The sequence below is a fragment of the Lichtheimia ornata genome (assembly GCF_029851405.1).
Source record: "Lichtheimia ornata isolate CBS 291.66 chromosome Unknown scaffold00011, whole genome shotgun sequence".
In the NCBI taxonomy this organism is placed as follows: Eukaryota; Fungi; Mucoromycota; class Mucoromycetes; order Mucorales; family Lichtheimiaceae; genus Lichtheimia; species Lichtheimia ornata.
Genome location: NW_026695331.1, coordinates 476,077 through 493,146, shown reverse-complemented (window position 1 = coordinate 493,146; position 17,070 = coordinate 476,077). Strand labels below are relative to the sequence as shown.

Sequence of the window (17,070 nt, the reverse complement as noted above, 5' to 3'; positions counted from 1 at the left end):
CCATCTTCTCTCTAAAGGCAAGGAGACCAATAGCCGTGAAACGATGGAGCCGTGCGAACAGAGGATGCATTTTTAAATCCATGAGGCCGCAACATGAGTCGCACTGTCCCCGGGCACAACATGTAGAGCTCCACAGGAAAGTATAGTACAATGACGCCCTTGACGTGCAGCCGTGATAATAATAGTATCGCCGAAAGAGGCTCTGCCACTGTATGGTGTTTGGTAAGTTCACTTGAATCCAACCAATCCCACAATAAACCTCTTACCTTGTGGTATTCCTCAATAGCATCATTGCCTCAAATAAAGCCGTATATCCATGCCATCCAGTAGGTGCCGCTGCTGTTTCATTGTAAGGCTCGTTAATTAACATGTTTTGCTTTGTAGATCCAATACCATGCATACCATTGAGCCAACCATACAGCATTCTTGCTTTGAGATCCGTATCCTGTTGCTGCCAGAGGTACCATCATCCAACATGTTCAACCTACCATAAACGCAATGTGAGATAAGAAGCAAACCCAATCCACACGCTTTGTTGTCGCCATACGCAAAAGAAGCAATGTAAAGACGTCTTGAGAACTCTCATTGTGGACAACTCGGTAAGGAAGGCACACGACGCCCTGAACCATGGTGATCACAAGGAATTGCAACCAAATACACCATCCGAAGGCAATTCAATAATCAACCTGCAGCGCCAAGGTATGCCACCATATGTACTATACTCTCATTGGATCCTGAAATTGGCATCATAAGAGATATCCACCTTTTCTCTGTAGGCAAGGAAATCAATAGCCGTACTTGGATGGAGGCCGTGTGCACAGCGGATGCCTTTTCAAATTGGCCTTGCCATCGCATCTTGAGTCACACTGTTTCCGGGCCAAAATTCCCCAGGAGAGCATAGTACTATACAATGACATCCTCGACGTGCTGATTGATCAAATAGTATCGCCGAAAGAGGCTCTGCCACTGTATGGCGTTTGGTAAGTTCACTTGAATTCAGTCAATCCCACAATGAACCTCTTACCTTGTGGTATTCCTCAATAGCATCATTGCCTCAAATAAAGCCGTATATCCATGTCATCCATATTGTCTTGCTGCTGTTTCACTGTAAGTCTCGTTAATTCACAGGTTTCGCTTTGTAGATCCAATACCACGCATACCATTGAGCCAACCATACAGCATTCTTGCTTTGAGATCCGTATCCTGTTGCTGCCCACATGTACCATCATCCAACATGTTCACCTACCATAAACGTAAAGTGAGATAAGAAGCAAACCCAATCCACACGCGTTTGTTGTCACCATACCCAAAAGAAGCAATGTGAAGACGTCTTGAGAACTCTCATTGTGGACGACTCGGTAAGGAAGGCACACGACGCCCTGAACCATGGTGATCACAAGGAATTGTAACCAAATACACCATCCGAAGGCAATACAATAATCAACCTGCAACGCCACGGTATGCCACCATATGTACCATACTCTCATTGGATCCTGAAATTGGCATCATAAGAGATATCCATCTTCTCTCTGTAGGCAAGGAAATCAATAGCCGCACTTGGATGGAGGCCGTGTGCACAGCGGATGCCTTTTCAAATTGGCCTTGCCATCGCATCTTGAGTCACACTGTTTCCGGGCCAAAATTCCCCAGGAGAGCATAGTACTATACAATGACATCCTCGGCGTGCTGATTGATCAAAATAGTATCGCCGAAAGAGGCTCTGCCACTGTAAGGCATTTGGTAAGTTCACTTGTATCCAACCAATCCCATCATAATGAACTCTCTTACCTTGTGGTATCCCTCAATAGCATCATCGCCTCAAATAAAACCGTATCTCCATGTCATCCATATTGTCTTGCTGCTGTTTCACTGTAAGTCTCGTTAATTCACAGGTTTCGCTTTGTAGATCCAATACCACGCATACCATTGAGCCAACCATACAGCATTCTTGCTTTGAGATCCGTATCCTGTTGCCGCCAGAGGTACCATAATCCAACATGTCCAAGCTACAGTAAGTGAAGTGTAAGGTAACAATAACATTCGCTTTTCATGTCGACATACTCATAGTAACAATAGGTTGCGACCCTCCCTGACGACAACCATGGAAAGCATACACACGACACACGACGCCCCCTTTGGATCTCGTATAAACGCGAGAATAGTAAACTACACGTGAACTTTAGTATCTCAATGTCCAGCTTGAATGGTAAAGTAATGCAGCGATGGAACGTACATGTTGTATTGCAATGGAAGCATGAGTCATGGGCAGATCGCGCGCGTACTTGTTGTTGAATGTCTGCAACTGGTAAGTGTCGCCATTGACCACATGTTCACCCCAATGAACGCTGTACATTGTAAGGAATGCCAGCAATTAACGCGTTGTGGTTTGTAAATGGAGACAAGCTTACCTTTTTTTTGTGAAGTGGAAGTGAAGAAGAGTGGTCTCTTTGTTCCTCCTGTTCGCTCCAATTCGTGGACTCCATGCCACCCCGCTTGCTACAGCTACTGTTTATACGTACCCTCAACAATATCCTATACTCTTGGCTCCATAAGAATGATCACTGAACACAATCCTTGTAATCAAGATGTGCATCATTTCACTCTGGCGGGATTGGTGTCTATCAGGTCCGTGCGCTCTAACTTATGCAGATCGACTCGTGGATTTGTGCAACCAGCATGTGGTTCCCTACCTATCAAAACATACAAGAACGTAACATACATGTATGTATCCATGGTCATTGATAATATGTATACCTTTTTCTTTATTGGATGCTGTTTACGTATCTTCTAAAAGACAATCATCATCCATTTGTGCAGTAACCTGTCAAGGGCGCATGTGTGTAACCCCCACGTGCCGTTTCACTCAGCTCTTCATCTTTCCGTTAATGCAGCCGACACCATCCACTAGGATAAAGCAACTCCATCACGCTTACAGCATAGGTAAAACATAAACGTGCCTGTATCTCTAAACTTTACAATGAAACGTGGGTTTTTTATTAGAGCAATGTGCTCGGCTTGGCCAACAGCACCTTGTGTGCAAGTTTCGCGTTCAATGTCGCAACTAGCCCAAAAAATATTTTTTGGTCGTCGTCGTCGACGAGGTCGACCCCCAGATCCAGTTTGGCTGGTAGCGACATTGCGAAATCTGGGATTGGCAAGCTTGATCATGAAACTTGCACACAAGGTGCTGTTGGCCAAGCCGAGCACATTGCTCTAATAAAACCCCCACGTTGGATTGTAAAGTTTAGAGATACAGGCACCTTTATGTTTGTAAGCGTGATGCTATATGAGAAGTGGTCTTCGTTCAATGTCAAGTCGCTGGACCCTGGCAGAGCCAAAGATGCAGAGGGACCTCTTTGGGTAACTGGGTTAAAAAGTTTGGACTTCAGGGACCATGCATGACAGGTACGCAACCCTCACTTTTATGTCATACATTGGCAGCTAATAGCCACTTTTGTGCATTCCCAACTTTTGTGCATTCTATTGTAGGTGGACGATGCTCCTGCTCGAGACATTCATTTCCATGATTAAAGTAGGTTGATCCGAGCTGATTTGGTTGAGTTACGCTCACACAAGATTACATCGGTTGAGCTACATCGAGCGTACTCTATGTCCGGAGTGATGTAATCTCTCTTTGACCGTAGCTCAGTCAAATCAGCTCGGATCAACCTACTTTAATCATGGAAATGAATGTCTAGAGCAGGGGCATTGTTCCCATGCAGTGGATCTCGCAACAATGATGATTGGATAAAAGTGGCCGTTAGCTAGCAATACATGCCTGTTCCTAGATGATCCATAAAGTATTTATACATTGACCCTTCCATTCATGCAAACGTAGCTGTGTTACACAACACGACCCTCTGCATCTTTTGCTCTGTCAGGGTCTAGCTACTTTACTTTAAACAAAGACCACTTCTCATATAGCATCACGCTTACAAACATAAAGGTGCCTGTATCTCTAAACTTTACAATGAAACGTGGGGTTTTTATTAGAGCAATGGGCTCGGCTTGGCCAACAGCACCTTGTGTGAAAGTTTGACGTTCAATGTCGCAACTAGCCCAAAAAATATTTTTTTGGTCGTCGAAAAAAGTTTCAAGAGGTCGACCCCCAGATCCAGTTTGGCTGGTGGCGACATTGCGAAATCTGGGATTGGCAAGCTTGATCGTGAAACTGGCACCCAATGTGCAGTTGGCCAAGCCGAGCCCATTGCTCTAATAAAAACCCCACGTTTCATTGTAAAGTTCGGAGATACAGGCACCTTTATGTTTGTAAGCGTGATGCTATATGAAAAGAGTTCTTTGTTCATTGTCAAGTAGTATCACTACAATAGAGCAAAAGATGCAGAGGGTGGTGTTGTGTAACTTAAGTCAGTCAGCACAGGCGATGCATGATACTTGTACATTATTTAGGAATAGTTCATAAATGCCAGCTAATAACCCATTCCTCCCATTCGCCATTGTTACCCAACCCAATGCATGTGAACGATTGTCTTGCTTCAGCCCAGCATGCCCATCCTTCAACTTTCTTGATCCAAGGTGATTTGACTGAAAAACGCTCAAACAAAGAAATGACATCCAACACCAAAGAAATCGACTTGAACTCCACCTCTTCCCCCCCCCACTTCATCTTCTCTTCCTCCCATTCTCAACTGGTGACCCATTCGAGCACATACAACTACCACCTGCGAACGATTGTCCTGCTTCAACACACCCATCATGTCAATCCTACAGCTGCCTTGATCCCATTGTCTTTGGCTGAATGGCAAGTCCATGGCGTGTACGCAGCCTTGTCGCTCTACTAAAACACACGCCTTTCTTGATGCTGCACGCTCCTCTGCCACAACCAATCGTAACAGCAGCAGCCATTAGCAACGTGTTTACTCCACTGTCTCATGTTACTTGCAGCAACTTGCCTTTCAGCGTGAACAGCAAATGGCTTTGTGTAGAAGCAGCTTTATTTTACACGTAGCAACTTGTTTTATAAAACATACGACTTGATATGGATATGGATATGGAGCTGGATATTGCTTTGGTTCATGGGATGAAAGGAATTGGATACATAACGGGTGGGAAAGAGTCTTTGTTCTTGTGTCTCCACTGTCAACTTGACCTTGGTGCTATCATCCTGAATGATTGGTGCATCCAAATATCCTACTTCAGACGCAATTCCATAGCAACTGCTATTATCATCATTTGTGCAACCTGTCAACCATCATCATCCAGCTGCATACTTTGACATGCCATGTATATGATTAGTCAACGTGGATCACGTGCCCTATCCTGTCCGAAGGATAGAAACTTCCCAAGTCGATGAATCCTATCATCCGATCAATTCGTTGCACCTCTCCTGAATCTATCTCTTATGAATGATGTTGAATAAAGGGGTTACTTTAGTGAATACGAGATCGAGTTCCCAACGATTTCTAAGTTTCTATAGCGTAAGAGCTATTCCTTCTTCCTGAATGCAACCTCGTCATCTGAGGACACGTAACGCTTTGCATTATAGAAAGATTTATGCAGGATTGTAGAAGTGTACCCACATGTAAATGCTGTGATAAAGGAAAAAGAGAGGAGAGAAAGGGCCTGGTTGTTTCATGGTGTCTTGAACAATGGCTATATTCGATGGCACAACTCATCTCCCTTTCTTTTGTGATTAGACCTTGTGAGATTAATGGCAGGAGATGTTGAAGCCTTCCTTATTTTAGTCGATGTACATGATGGATAAAGACCAATGATTTTAAAAAGGAACGAGCAGACTCGATCTTGTACGTGGTAATACGCGTCCCACCACCATATCGCTTTTGATGCATCGTTTCATTATCAGCTTATGTACCCTTTTATCAATTCATGCACTATTCGCCACTCTTTGTGACCACAAAAATACCCACTCCAATGTACACATATAAGCACGGATGTCATCGCCTACTATCGTACTCCCACACATCTCTCTCTTTTCCATCATATCATTCTTTGATCGCTGACACTTTCAGAACCCTGATTAACCCACGCAAATGCAAGAGCGATTATGCAACCCCATTCATGTCCATCATTGTTACAGCGATTGAAAACCAATTATACATTAACTTATATAGAATACTGTACTTTAAAGGTATACTACGGGCTAGAGATAAATACGAGCGTCTAATTAGCATGGATCCCAAGAAACTGGTATCCGTCCCTCAACGAAATCGCCCACTTGGCCATAGACGGCGGGAGAAAGATCGAGTGAACCTTCAATAGAGAGAAATGACATCCATCATGTTAGCAAATGTATCCTTCAAATAACCCATTCTCCTTATAAATGGCTTACCTTGACCACATTGAGGGCACTATGAAATCGCATACCATTAGATTTACATTTCACAACAACATCCCCTCAACTTACCATATCTTGTATAGTAGCTTTTACAGATCCGAGTGGTCCAGTGATCTTGATACAAGCACCACAGACTGGACTTTCATTTGGATTGACGTATTCACCATAATCCACGTGATTCTATATTCGAGAATGAAAAGTACACAATTAGCCACTCATATCCTCAAGTGATCCTCAAGAGAGATGGTATAACTTACCAAGGCAACCACATTATCTTGAGCAGTAAACCTGGTTCCACATGATAGAATGCCAACTCCTGGATCTGGCGATGGTACCAAATGAATCATTGTTAGATTGAATAAGCAGCTTCCCAATCTCGATTTAATGCTTACCATAGTACGTGCCATCGCCTTTTCCATGCAAATCAAAGTGATCTGCTGATACGGATCCCCAACTATCGCCTTCGAATTTCGAGTGATCACCGGAAGAAGGGCCCAATCCCAATGCCGAACGATATCGATTATTGTGAAACACATCCAGCGAACCGAGAACAATAAACATGACCGCCAAAACACCAACGAAACCACTACCCACTAACATGAGCTTGCCATATCGAAAGCGATCGATAATGCGCGTCCAAATGGTTGACGGCAGCTCATTGTCGAGTTGATTGTATGCTTGAGTCGCTGGAATGGTGCTTGTCGTTGTTGGTACTTGCGTTGCCACGGGCATACTCAGCCGTGTACCTGAACTATGCCGTGGATTGTGTTCGAAATGGGGGTCGGTTTCATTCATAGAATGGTGGAATAAGAGGACGTGTGGGTGAAAGGAAAAGATACAAGGTGTGGGTGAGAGACAACCGGTTTTGTTTTTCACGCTCCCTAACATTGATGGTCTTATTCAATGTTACACATTATCATTGCTTGTGCTTGGATGTGACAATCAACATCACCAATGTGGGAGTATCCATTAGGCTCCTATTCATCTGTAAATGGGTTTCAGGAGCTGTCGTGTGGATTGTATGTGTATAAGCTCACTTGCATGGATGCGATATATAGAATCAATCAGCCATTGCCCATTGTTGTCCCTCTCCTCCTACTGTATGACGATCATCTTTCTTTGTTCAGGCACACCTTGTCAAATAAACATTAAATGCTTCTGCTCAGCCTGACACTATACATTGTCCCCAATGCAATTGACAATATCACATGTGCTCAATGCTAAACATTGAAGAGAAGGAAAAAACGTGCATCACTTGATGAAGATCACCATTGCTACACAATAGGCAGGTACCTATGTCACACGGTCTGGACCCACGAGAAATTATGTACTTTAACCAACAAGACTCGAGTATCCCTTTTCAAGAATGACTTTTTCGATTCGACTTCATGGCAACGGCCATGTTTTGCTTCCTATCACAACATGCGATGATCTTATCAATGCTCAATTTTAGTCTAATTAGCGATTAGGATAGTTGTAGTCTATTAGATTTCAGCAGCGGCTTTCTCTTTGAAGCGTTTCTTTGATGTCGTTAGCCAATAGCTTGTGGACTGGTGATGTTGGATGGTATGGATCTATTCAAATTCCATGCAAATGAGTAACCATGCAACTTTCTTCTCTTAGCATTATAAACGTACCAAACCAAAAGTATCTGAAAAGGTTGAGTTGATGTAGAAGAAAGAGGCAGAGCGACCATCATCAGCAAATAGGAATCATAGTTAATGTCAATGAAGCGACTTACTTCTCCATGGGTAAGCATCCATAGGCAGCATAATTTGTATGGATATCAGGGGCTGTGTAATTGGGGCAAAAAGTGGTAATGTTTTCAAACCCATATCGATCGTAATGATCAAGGTAGTAGTCCATATGAGTACGGGTGTCAAAGTAGAGCACATGAGCATCTTTGTGAGTCTTTTGGAACTTATCCATATGCTCAACAAGCTTGTGGTTGTAAATGCTTGCCCATTTGTCGTTTGGAATATCGGGGTTCTCTAAACCATAAGGCGTACGAGTCCAGGATGGCACGTTAAAAAAGAGAAAAGAACGTAGATTGTTCTTGTACATCTCGTGCTATTATCATGTACAATCAATTAGCCATCCACGTTGAATTTTATCAGCAGATGACACCCACCATCTTTTCAAAGTACGTGTCCTGGATTTCATCGTATAGGTTGGCTGTAAGCTATATCGGTCGATCGAATCAGTCGATCATGTGGCGCAAGCTGCTGCATATACAAGGCGACTTACATTCTTCATAGGAGCAGTGTAATATACATCATTCAATCTATTAGATGTAATTAGCCATTATCCCTTTAGCGCTCATCACCATTATGAAGAGGGAGGACGTATGCTTACCCAATGAAAAAGATACCAAGTGAGGAAGCGGGGTTCCACTTTAGAGTTGGGGTGAGCTTGTTGATCCACCGATCGATTTGTTCCACAAAAGAAACAGAATCAGGTTCGTGATTGTCAATGGCATCATTATCGATGACAGCACCACTATACGCAAAATTCCAGAGCTGAGGATCACATTTCTGGGGTAAGCCTTCATGACATCCCGTCAAATACTGATTCCAGTCAAGACCACCAGAGTGGGTCTATGTTGATCAAAATGGGCACATGCAAATACAACCACCAACAGGTTAGCACCTTCTTGTTCTCCTCATTCACAAACACATGTACCTTATTCTCGATGATGGGGTTATCAAAGATTTGGGCATTTGATGAAAAGTTGCTCCATGTATGGTCTACAGTGCCACCACTGCCCATAAGGCTGCTGTATGAATCGCCAAAGACAAAGCTGTTGTTGTTGATACTAATAAGTGCCTCGTCCAAATGCAATGGTATACAAGAAGAAGGGCTTACACTGTATCTGTACGGTGCCAACAAAAGCCATGGCCCTTTTTGTTGTGTTGCGTGGTGGGTGCAGCGGTGGCGATAGATGCCAACACACCAAGTGCCAATGTCGAGGCAAAAGCTGTTTTCATTCTACGTAATAAACCGTGTTAGCCCCTGCAACACACTGCGGTCCTTATATATATAGGCATTTGCGATCTCATCTTACCTCTTGTCAATTCTCACGCAGATCCATGTGCCACAAGGTCGGGATAAATCGCCATACCTCCTTTCGGTTTCCTTAACCACCGCTATCCCGACCGCCGTTTACGCTATATTTTGTAAGGGCTTATTACCAGGTAACAATATCATACATGGCTAAAAAGTAAGTTGATGCACATGAGAGAAGGAAATAGCCTATGATTTAATGCGCTGTTATTAAGGATGGCAAGTACTGTTAATGTGAAATCAGCGTCAAGGAATATGGGGGTAATGATTGGTGCCACAGATTTGACAGAAGCAGAATACCGTCGTATGTCCTTCGTGGGTACAAATATCCCCACACATAGTCATCATGAGAGTGAGAGTATGTCCTATCTACGCTCAATTGGGACACAAAGCAGCGATCGGCTAAAATAAAACATGCACACAAGCTTTTCAAGAAGTCTACAAGAGCAGCTTTATTATGCTGAATATGGAATTGTGGAGAGGTGATATGGTCATCAATGGGCTCTTTGCTAGATGTAACCATTGTGCTGCTTGTATCATTATCCAATGATTGAGGTATTCTTGTTGGGACAACAGGTAGTAGCACTATGATCATTTTGTTGCCACCTTGAATAGGATGTGTAGCGTTGGTAGGAAGGACAAGTTGACGTATATCTGGTTGTGCACAAACGTATGAACAAAGGGAAATCGTTGCTTGTAAGAATGTAGATGAGTGCATAATGTGCCTTGCCATACACAGCAGCACAATGAGGCATCATCAGCAACAGCCAGCCACTGGATGGATATGGGCGGGGTGGAGTTAGCATTGTTGCGCTGGATTTCTTCCTCTCACTTTTACACACCACCATACACGACGCCATGAACCGCGACATTCAAAATGAGCGTACACTCGGCAACTCTCTTCTCAACAAGGTGAACTCCAGTCGTGTCTTGCTTGTTGGTGCTGGTGGCATTGGCTGCGAACTACTCAAGAACCTCGTCATGTCTGGTTTCAAAAACATTGAAGTGGCAAGTAGAACACCGCCTCCATCGCATACAACCCACCACCTAACAACCTCTCTAGATTGATCTGGACACGATCGATATCTCCAACTTGAATCGTCAGTTTCTGTTCCAACGCCAACATGTCAAGAAAGCAAAAGCACACGTACGTATTTGGGAAACAATGGTATGAGTAGGACACGTGAAGTTTGACATGTATGTATGCGTGTATTAGGTTGCCAAAGAATCAGCTCTACGTTTCAATCCTTCAGTCAACATTGTCTCGCATCAAGCCAATATCATGGATCCAGAGTATACTTTGTCATGGTTTTCTTCCTTTGATGTGGTCTTCAACGCCTTGGACAATCTCGAAGCGCGACGCTACGTCAATCAAATGTGCCTGGTTGCTCGCGTACCACTGATTGAGACGGGTACCACTGGTTACCTTGGTCAAGCTTATGTGATTGAAAAGGTAATTGGAAAGGGAAGTATGTATATTCAAGATGCTCATACGATCACAATAGGACAAAACTGAATGCTTTGATTGCCAACCCAAAGAGACCCCAAAATCATACCCCGTGTGCACCATCCGCAGTACACCAAGTCAGCCAATTCATTGTATCGTATGGGCAAAGAGCTATTTATTCAAGTAAGTATCCAAGAGATCAGGATAGCAAGGTATTGGGTATACTAATGGATGTGTATATAATCATGTTAGTCAACTCTTTGGCAATGCAGAAGAGGATGAACCACAAGAGTCTGACGAAGAGAATAAGGAAGAGCTCGCCGCATTGGCACGAGAAACGAAGGCTCTCAACGAGATCAAGGCATCCATGGGCACCGAAGCTTATCCACGAAAGGTGTTTGAAAAGGTGTTCACAACCGACATCAATCGATTACTGAGTATGGAGGACATGTGGAAGAATCGTGATCGGAAACCAGTGCCTCTCGACTACGACACCCTTTCATCGGCTGACAACGAGGAAGAGGAAAAGAATGAGAACGACACAGGACTTGAGGACCAAAAGATGTGGAATCTGCACAAATGTTTTGAAATGTTCAAGGATAGGTAATACAAATGAATTCTTGGTGGGGGGAGGATCATCTTTGATCGTTGGCTAACTTTATGCATATAGCCTTGGGCGACTCTCTAAGCGTGCCATGGGAGGCAATGTTCTTTCATTCGACAAGGATGATGATGATGCTATGGACTTTGTTACTGCTACTGCCAACTTACGAGCACACATTTTCAATATCCCGCAAAAGTCACGGTTTCAAGTCAAATGTAAGTTGTTATATTTATATGCGTGTTATGCAAAATGAGATCATGCTTATTTATGCATTGTTGATATGTATATGCAGCCATGGCTGGTAACATCATCCCGGCCATTGCCACGACCAATGCCATCATTGCTGGTATCGCCGTTATGAAATCCTTTGCCGTTTTTCGTGGTGAGAGCAGTACGACGAAACGAGTAAGTTGGGATCCGGGTGTGTGGGGTAAAAGAAAAGGATCAACTTTTTCCACTGATACACCGGCTACTCTTTTACCATTGTTTATCCGTAGATTTATTTGCGAACAGTTACACGACAACCCAAACTTTTGTATCCTGAAAATCCATCCTCGCCAAATCCTCTTTGTGGAGTATGCAGTGTCCCAAGTGCTCGGGTGAATGTGGATATTGATACAACTCGACTCGCCGACATTGTGAATACGCTTGTTGTGAAAAAGATGGGCATGGATTTGGAAGACATATCAATCATGGACAAGAGCAGGTAAATGTTGGGGGTACATACACCCACACATCCACACACACGCATACGCAATGCCTCATCCAGACTTTAACCGTGGGAAACCAATAGGTTGTTGTATGACATGGACTTGGAGGAAAATTTGGAGCTACCCCTGACGCAATTGCAAATTCGAGACGGGACCATCCTGCGTGTGGTATCAGATGACCATGGCCAGATCGATCTGGTGTTACAACAAAAGTAAGTTTTCTATTGTACACCACATTAACTTTCTCAGGGTTGTTATTAAAGCCGATATTGATGATGTTGTTGCTATAGGCCCGGCATTACGGCAGTTGAAGCCATTGATCCACTGGTACCCAAAATCATTCAGAAGGAAAATCCCATGAAACGAGCATTGGATGAAGAGGACGGTGGCAATGATAGCAAGAAATCAAAGACTACTGCTCCTTCAAGTGCGAATGCTGAGAGTAGTAAGGATGCTGGTGCAGCGGATGATGTGGTGGTTGTTCCGGAAGAGGATGATCTCATTATGGTCAACTGAACGGCTGGTAGTAGTATAGATCGATTCTTTCAGAATAAAACGTGACATACAATGTACATTCGACAATGAACAATAAGAGCTTAGAGAACAGCTGACAAATTGAATCCCTCTTACTGTTTGAAAACAAGGACAAAAACAAGCAAAGCACAAAAAGGGTAGTTTTTTACACAAAGTGATAAAGAAAGTGGTGCAAAGGTTTATCTGTTTTGGCACATCTTGGGAAAAAGAGAACAAAGAAGAAAACAGAAAGTGGGCATCTTAGTGCGCAACATAGTAATATTGGTCATCCATCCAAAAGGAGTCATCGTCACCACCATTGAAAAGGCTGCCATCATCAAGGAAGAGTTCTTTATCCTCATCAATTACCACTGGGATGGCAATAGGGGGGAGATTACCAGCATGTAGAGGGAAGGCTTGTTTACCAGCAGCGGAAGAGGACACGGGGGCTGCAACAGACGAGGCTTGTTGAGAGGAGGCGCTAGCCACTCTACTAATAGGAACAGATGATGGTGCTTGGCTACTACTTTGCTTGGCAAAGGATGCTGCTGATGAGGATGATGGAGCAGCAGCCATCGATGAGGAAGCAGCAGCCACTGGTGGCATTTGAATAGCAGCAGCAGCAGAAGCAGAGGCTAAAGAAGAAACATGCATGCTGCTACCACCACCAGATGCAGCAATAGGTTGAGCTTGGCTATATGCCAACAAACCCGTCAAAGTGATTACTGTGGAGATCAAGCGCATAGTGTTACGAATTTTCAATGCAAAGCTAGTATCATTGTTCCTTGAAGCAAATTGACTTTATATGAGAGAGGGATATCAATGTTGCTGGAGAATGCATATCTTATGAAGAATGTTAGGATTGTATAGTAGACTAAGGTTGCTACCAGATTTGACAGCAGGGCGACGATTTCTCAACAATGAGGTTTAAGAACAAGGTTGGATAAGAAAATGATACGGCGCAAGTAGATAGGATCCACTACTGACATTGCCAAAATATTCCTTTGTTTTATTTTCGGGATATCTTTTACGTGTAAGGAACAACATCAACATCATCCATATCTTTGTTACTTTTGGAACGTGCATCTAAGCGGACAATGGGACACATATGAGGCATGCATAACCAGCTGCTAAGTATTCACCAGGCTCGCTCTTTGGCTTTTTTGTGTTCCCGTCAAGAACTTTTTCCCTTTAACTTTTGGGTATATTGCATTTGCTGTTGCCATTTTAGCACGCAGTAAATAAGGCACATGAGAATGTAGCTGCTGCATCACGACCGTTGCCTTTGTTATTTACCCTAGTGGTCGTGCATAAAGTGAATTGGACCCCACATGTTCTTGGCTTTGAGCACCAATCCCAAACATTACAGGTCAAGAGAAAAACTGTGTGTGTGTGTGATGATGATGATGGTGATAGTGATGGATGATCGGCTGAAAAGAAAACGCCACCCCGTGGTCCCACACATTTTTTTGGGTGGGACAAGCTCTGCAACATGGCGAGTGCGAGGGCCCCAGTCCTGAAAAGTGATGCATTGTTGTGCTTCACCAAACCCGCTTGTCAATTTTTTCCATCTTGGTCAAAAACGTGGGTTGTGTGTGGAGAGAGAAAAAAAAGAGAGAGTCAAAGAATTAGGATGGAGTTTTGTGAGAGCCTTCCCATCTTAGTGGTATTCCGATAACCTGTAACATACACAATGATGATAAGCTGTGTTGTTGTTGTTGTTATCCCTCGAGCCCCCTTGTTCCTTTTCCTCACTAAAATACATGACTGCATAACCTACTCATGCACACAATGGATAAAACGATGTTATAATATTACACACGTGAGCAACCATCATGATCATTCATCCACGCATTGGGAATGGGCAAGTAAACAATGGTGGGAGGTAACTTGGCGCCCTTTTTTCGATGGTGATGTATATGAGGTTGCCTAAAAGAGTTGGACCAGATGAATCCAGAGAAGGAGGAGGTGGGGGTGAAGATAATTATATGGGGGGTGGAGAATAAAAGAAAAACGTAGATACAGTTTGAACAAGAGCCGATTGGTTCCACACACGTTGATGACAGCAGCCGACGACACGGCGACCAATGTTCAAGTCCCCCACCAAAATATTAGTAGTGCATAAAGCGGGGGATAGAACAACAAGTGTTCTGGGCGGGAAGGGGCCACATGATAAACCACGAAAGCTCAAGGGCACATACACAGCCGCTTATCGGTCGTCCCTTTATAGCATCCATGTGTCACCCTATGCATATGGTTTAAAACGTCGATGCCTGCGTCTAAACACTATACGCATCATCCATATAACTTATTTGTTTCTTCCATTCTTTCTTCTTCTTACCTTTTCCTTTCTCTTTTCCCCAATGTCTCCCGTTTCAGTGCAATCGACCATCAACACCAATATCCCATGCAAGCGCAAACACGTAGAGGAAGATACAACATCATCTACTAATGACAATGACAACTTGTTGTCCAGCATGTCATTGCCTGATCTCTTGTTGCTGTTGACCAACAGCGTTACGCCCACTGTTCCTATTCCTCAAGATGCCGCCTCATCCTCTGATACCACTACTATCTCCTCCTCGTCTCCTATCACCATCACCAATGATGTTATGGGTGAAGAACCATCATCTATTTCTTGCTTTGATCAAGAAACGGCACCTCCTTCATCGATTTTGCCACCGATGCTCGGTGATGATTGGTTTCTACTTGATAACGCCTTACCACCGGTGCATCATGAAGCACCTGAATCACCTTCTTGCTCATCGGCTTCTTCTTTTTCCGCACCCTCATCATCACCTTCTATCACGCCTGTACAACAACCCATGGACATGTTTGCCACAGCCACAAGCACAATCACCGAGCATCAACAACAAGAGAGCAACGAGTTCACTGTCATGATTATGACCGGTCGTGTTGCACAAAAGAGCTATGGAACCGAGAAGCGGTGAGTGGGGTGGGCCAATCACAAAGAGAGTCGTGTGAAAAAAATCAAAAAGTGGAGGAGGTGTACCTTGTGTGTAGAAAAAAAGAGAGTTTTGAGCAATCATACTCCTCTCTTTTTCCCCCAACACATCCAAGACAATTTGAGACTAACCTATATTTATACAATGATCCATGTTGTATTATAGATTTCTGTGTCCACCCCCGACTACAGTTGTCCTTGGGCCTTCACTTCCCCTTCACACAATCCGTATCCAAGCCGATGGTGGACCACAGCAATCTGGCACCCTTGAACCAGCAGCTGAAGGATATCTTCAATGCATTTCGAGACATTTGCACATCACCGAAAAACGCAAACAAATCTCGGTGGCTGTGGATGTGCCACATCTCGGAAAGTTTACCAGCAACCCAATCAAGGTTATCAGTAAGCCCAGCAAGAAACGTCAAAGCAGCATGAAGCATCTTGAATGTAAGGATCATAAAAGGAACATGGGGGATGTGCGTGTGTCATTTCATGTAGCTGATTGGGGATATCATTTTTTTAGTGTGTGTGCATCATGGATCTACCATTGCTTTGTTTAATCGTATCCGCTCGCAAACTGTATCCACCAAGTATCTTGGCGTGGATCCATCAACCACCAACCAATTAGACTTTGTGGCACGTCAAAGTGCATGGGATCCCTTTTTAATCTGGGCTGTCGATGGTGATAAGGGCGGCGGTGGTAAAAAGGGTCATGGTGCATTACACTATAACCAGCGTGTGGTCCTTCAATGTGTAAAGACCGGCATGATGACTCCTGTGATGGTGATTCGACGACGCAAAAATGACATCAAGGAACAACAACATGATGACCCCGTGTCCCAACTTCATCGTATTGCCCTTGAAGTAGCCGACCAACCTTCCCATTATCTCGCATGCATCAACGACAAGGTCATTACAAATGCTCACATGGAAGCTACCGATGACCAAGCTATTTGGACCATTATTGGCACGGATTGCACCACCTATCGTTTTCGCACCACACCCTCCTCATTGCCAAGTGAAGTCGTAACACCCTTTCCTCAAGTACAAAGCATCGAGCAAAATGACAATGATAACACAATCACTTTGCATGGTCAACATCTCGGACCCCATTTGCAGGTGGCACTTGCCGATTGCATAATCCTGCAGCAAATCTCCCCAGCTACACCCAATGAAATCAAATGCCGTCTCCCATCCTCCTCATCACTCGATACCATGGCGTCTTTGGTCGTCCAAGAAGAACAAGACGGGATGAAAAAGTGGCCCATTGCGTTGATCCGCCAGGCTGATGGTACACTTTATCGCACATCCCATTTCTGTACATTGTAAAAAGAAGAACACACACACTCTCTCTCTCTTTTTTTCTTCTCCTTTCTATCCCTCTCTATGATGGGATGCTATGCCAAAGCCTTGTTGTACATAATATTTCGCTTTTTACTTCTTTTGTAAATA

The 17,070-nt window shown here is 43.8% G+C and overlaps 6 protein-coding genes across 6 annotated transcripts; 2 read left to right on the top strand and 4 right to left on the bottom strand.

The window, feature by feature from the left end:
* Window positions 1-11: 11 nt before the first annotated feature.
* Window positions 12-1,345, bottom strand: O0I10_003511 (uncharacterized protein; the record flags this gene model as incomplete). Its single annotated transcript, XM_058483581.1, has 3 exons — window positions 12-295; window positions 1,161-1,242; window positions 1,307-1,345. 3 exons carry the CDS (start codon window positions 1,343-1,345, stop codon window positions 12-14), a joined length of 405 nt encoding a protein of 134 aa, XP_058345780.1.
* A 4,800-nt stretch (window positions 1,346-6,145) lies between these two features.
* On the bottom strand, window positions 6,146-7,111 carry O0I10_003510 (uncharacterized protein; the record flags this gene model as incomplete). The annotated part of the gene is made up of 5 exons (XM_058483580.1): window positions 6,146-6,231; window positions 6,311-6,329; window positions 6,386-6,496; window positions 6,574-6,638; window positions 6,709-7,111. The coding sequence occupies 5 exons, from the start codon at window positions 7,109-7,111 to the stop codon at window positions 6,146-6,148; spliced, it is 684 nt and encodes a 227-aa protein (XP_058345779.1).
* A 696-nt stretch (window positions 7,112-7,807) lies between these two features.
* Window positions 7,808-9,303, bottom strand: O0I10_003509 (uncharacterized protein; the record flags this gene model as incomplete). Its single annotated transcript, XM_058483579.1, has 8 exons — window positions 7,808-7,890; window positions 7,954-7,967; window positions 8,058-8,386; window positions 8,448-8,498; window positions 8,564-8,600; window positions 8,672-8,913; window positions 8,999-9,131; window positions 9,182-9,303. The coding sequence occupies 8 exons, from the start codon at window positions 9,301-9,303 to the stop codon at window positions 7,808-7,810; spliced, it is 1,011 nt and encodes a 336-aa protein (XP_058345778.1).
* Window positions 9,304-10,237: 934 nt separating this feature from the next.
* O0I10_003508 (uncharacterized protein) lies at window positions 10,238-12,656 on the top strand (the record flags this gene model as incomplete). Its single annotated transcript, XM_058483578.1, has 10 exons — window positions 10,238-10,384; window positions 10,443-10,526; window positions 10,596-10,832; window positions 10,885-11,009; window positions 11,079-11,429; window positions 11,497-11,645; window positions 11,723-11,835; window positions 11,928-12,136; window positions 12,224-12,352; window positions 12,431-12,656. 10 exons carry the CDS (start codon window positions 10,238-10,240, stop codon window positions 12,654-12,656), a joined length of 1,770 nt encoding a protein of 589 aa, XP_058345777.1.
* A 258-nt stretch (window positions 12,657-12,914) lies between these two features.
* Window positions 12,915-13,397, bottom strand: O0I10_003507 (uncharacterized protein; the record flags this gene model as incomplete). Its single annotated transcript, XM_058483577.1, has 1 exon — window positions 12,915-13,397. The coding sequence occupies one exon, from the start codon at window positions 13,395-13,397 to the stop codon at window positions 12,915-12,917; it is 483 nt and encodes a 160-aa protein (XP_058345776.1).
* A 1,619-nt stretch (window positions 13,398-15,016) lies between these two features.
* On the top strand, window positions 15,017-16,947 carry O0I10_003506 (uncharacterized protein; the record flags this gene model as incomplete). The annotated part of the gene is made up of 3 exons (XM_058483576.1): window positions 15,017-15,600; window positions 15,785-16,065; window positions 16,142-16,947. 3 exons carry the CDS (start codon window positions 15,017-15,019, stop codon window positions 16,945-16,947), a joined length of 1,671 nt encoding a protein of 556 aa, XP_058345775.1.
* Between the last annotated feature and the right edge of the window lie 123 nt (window positions 16,948-17,070).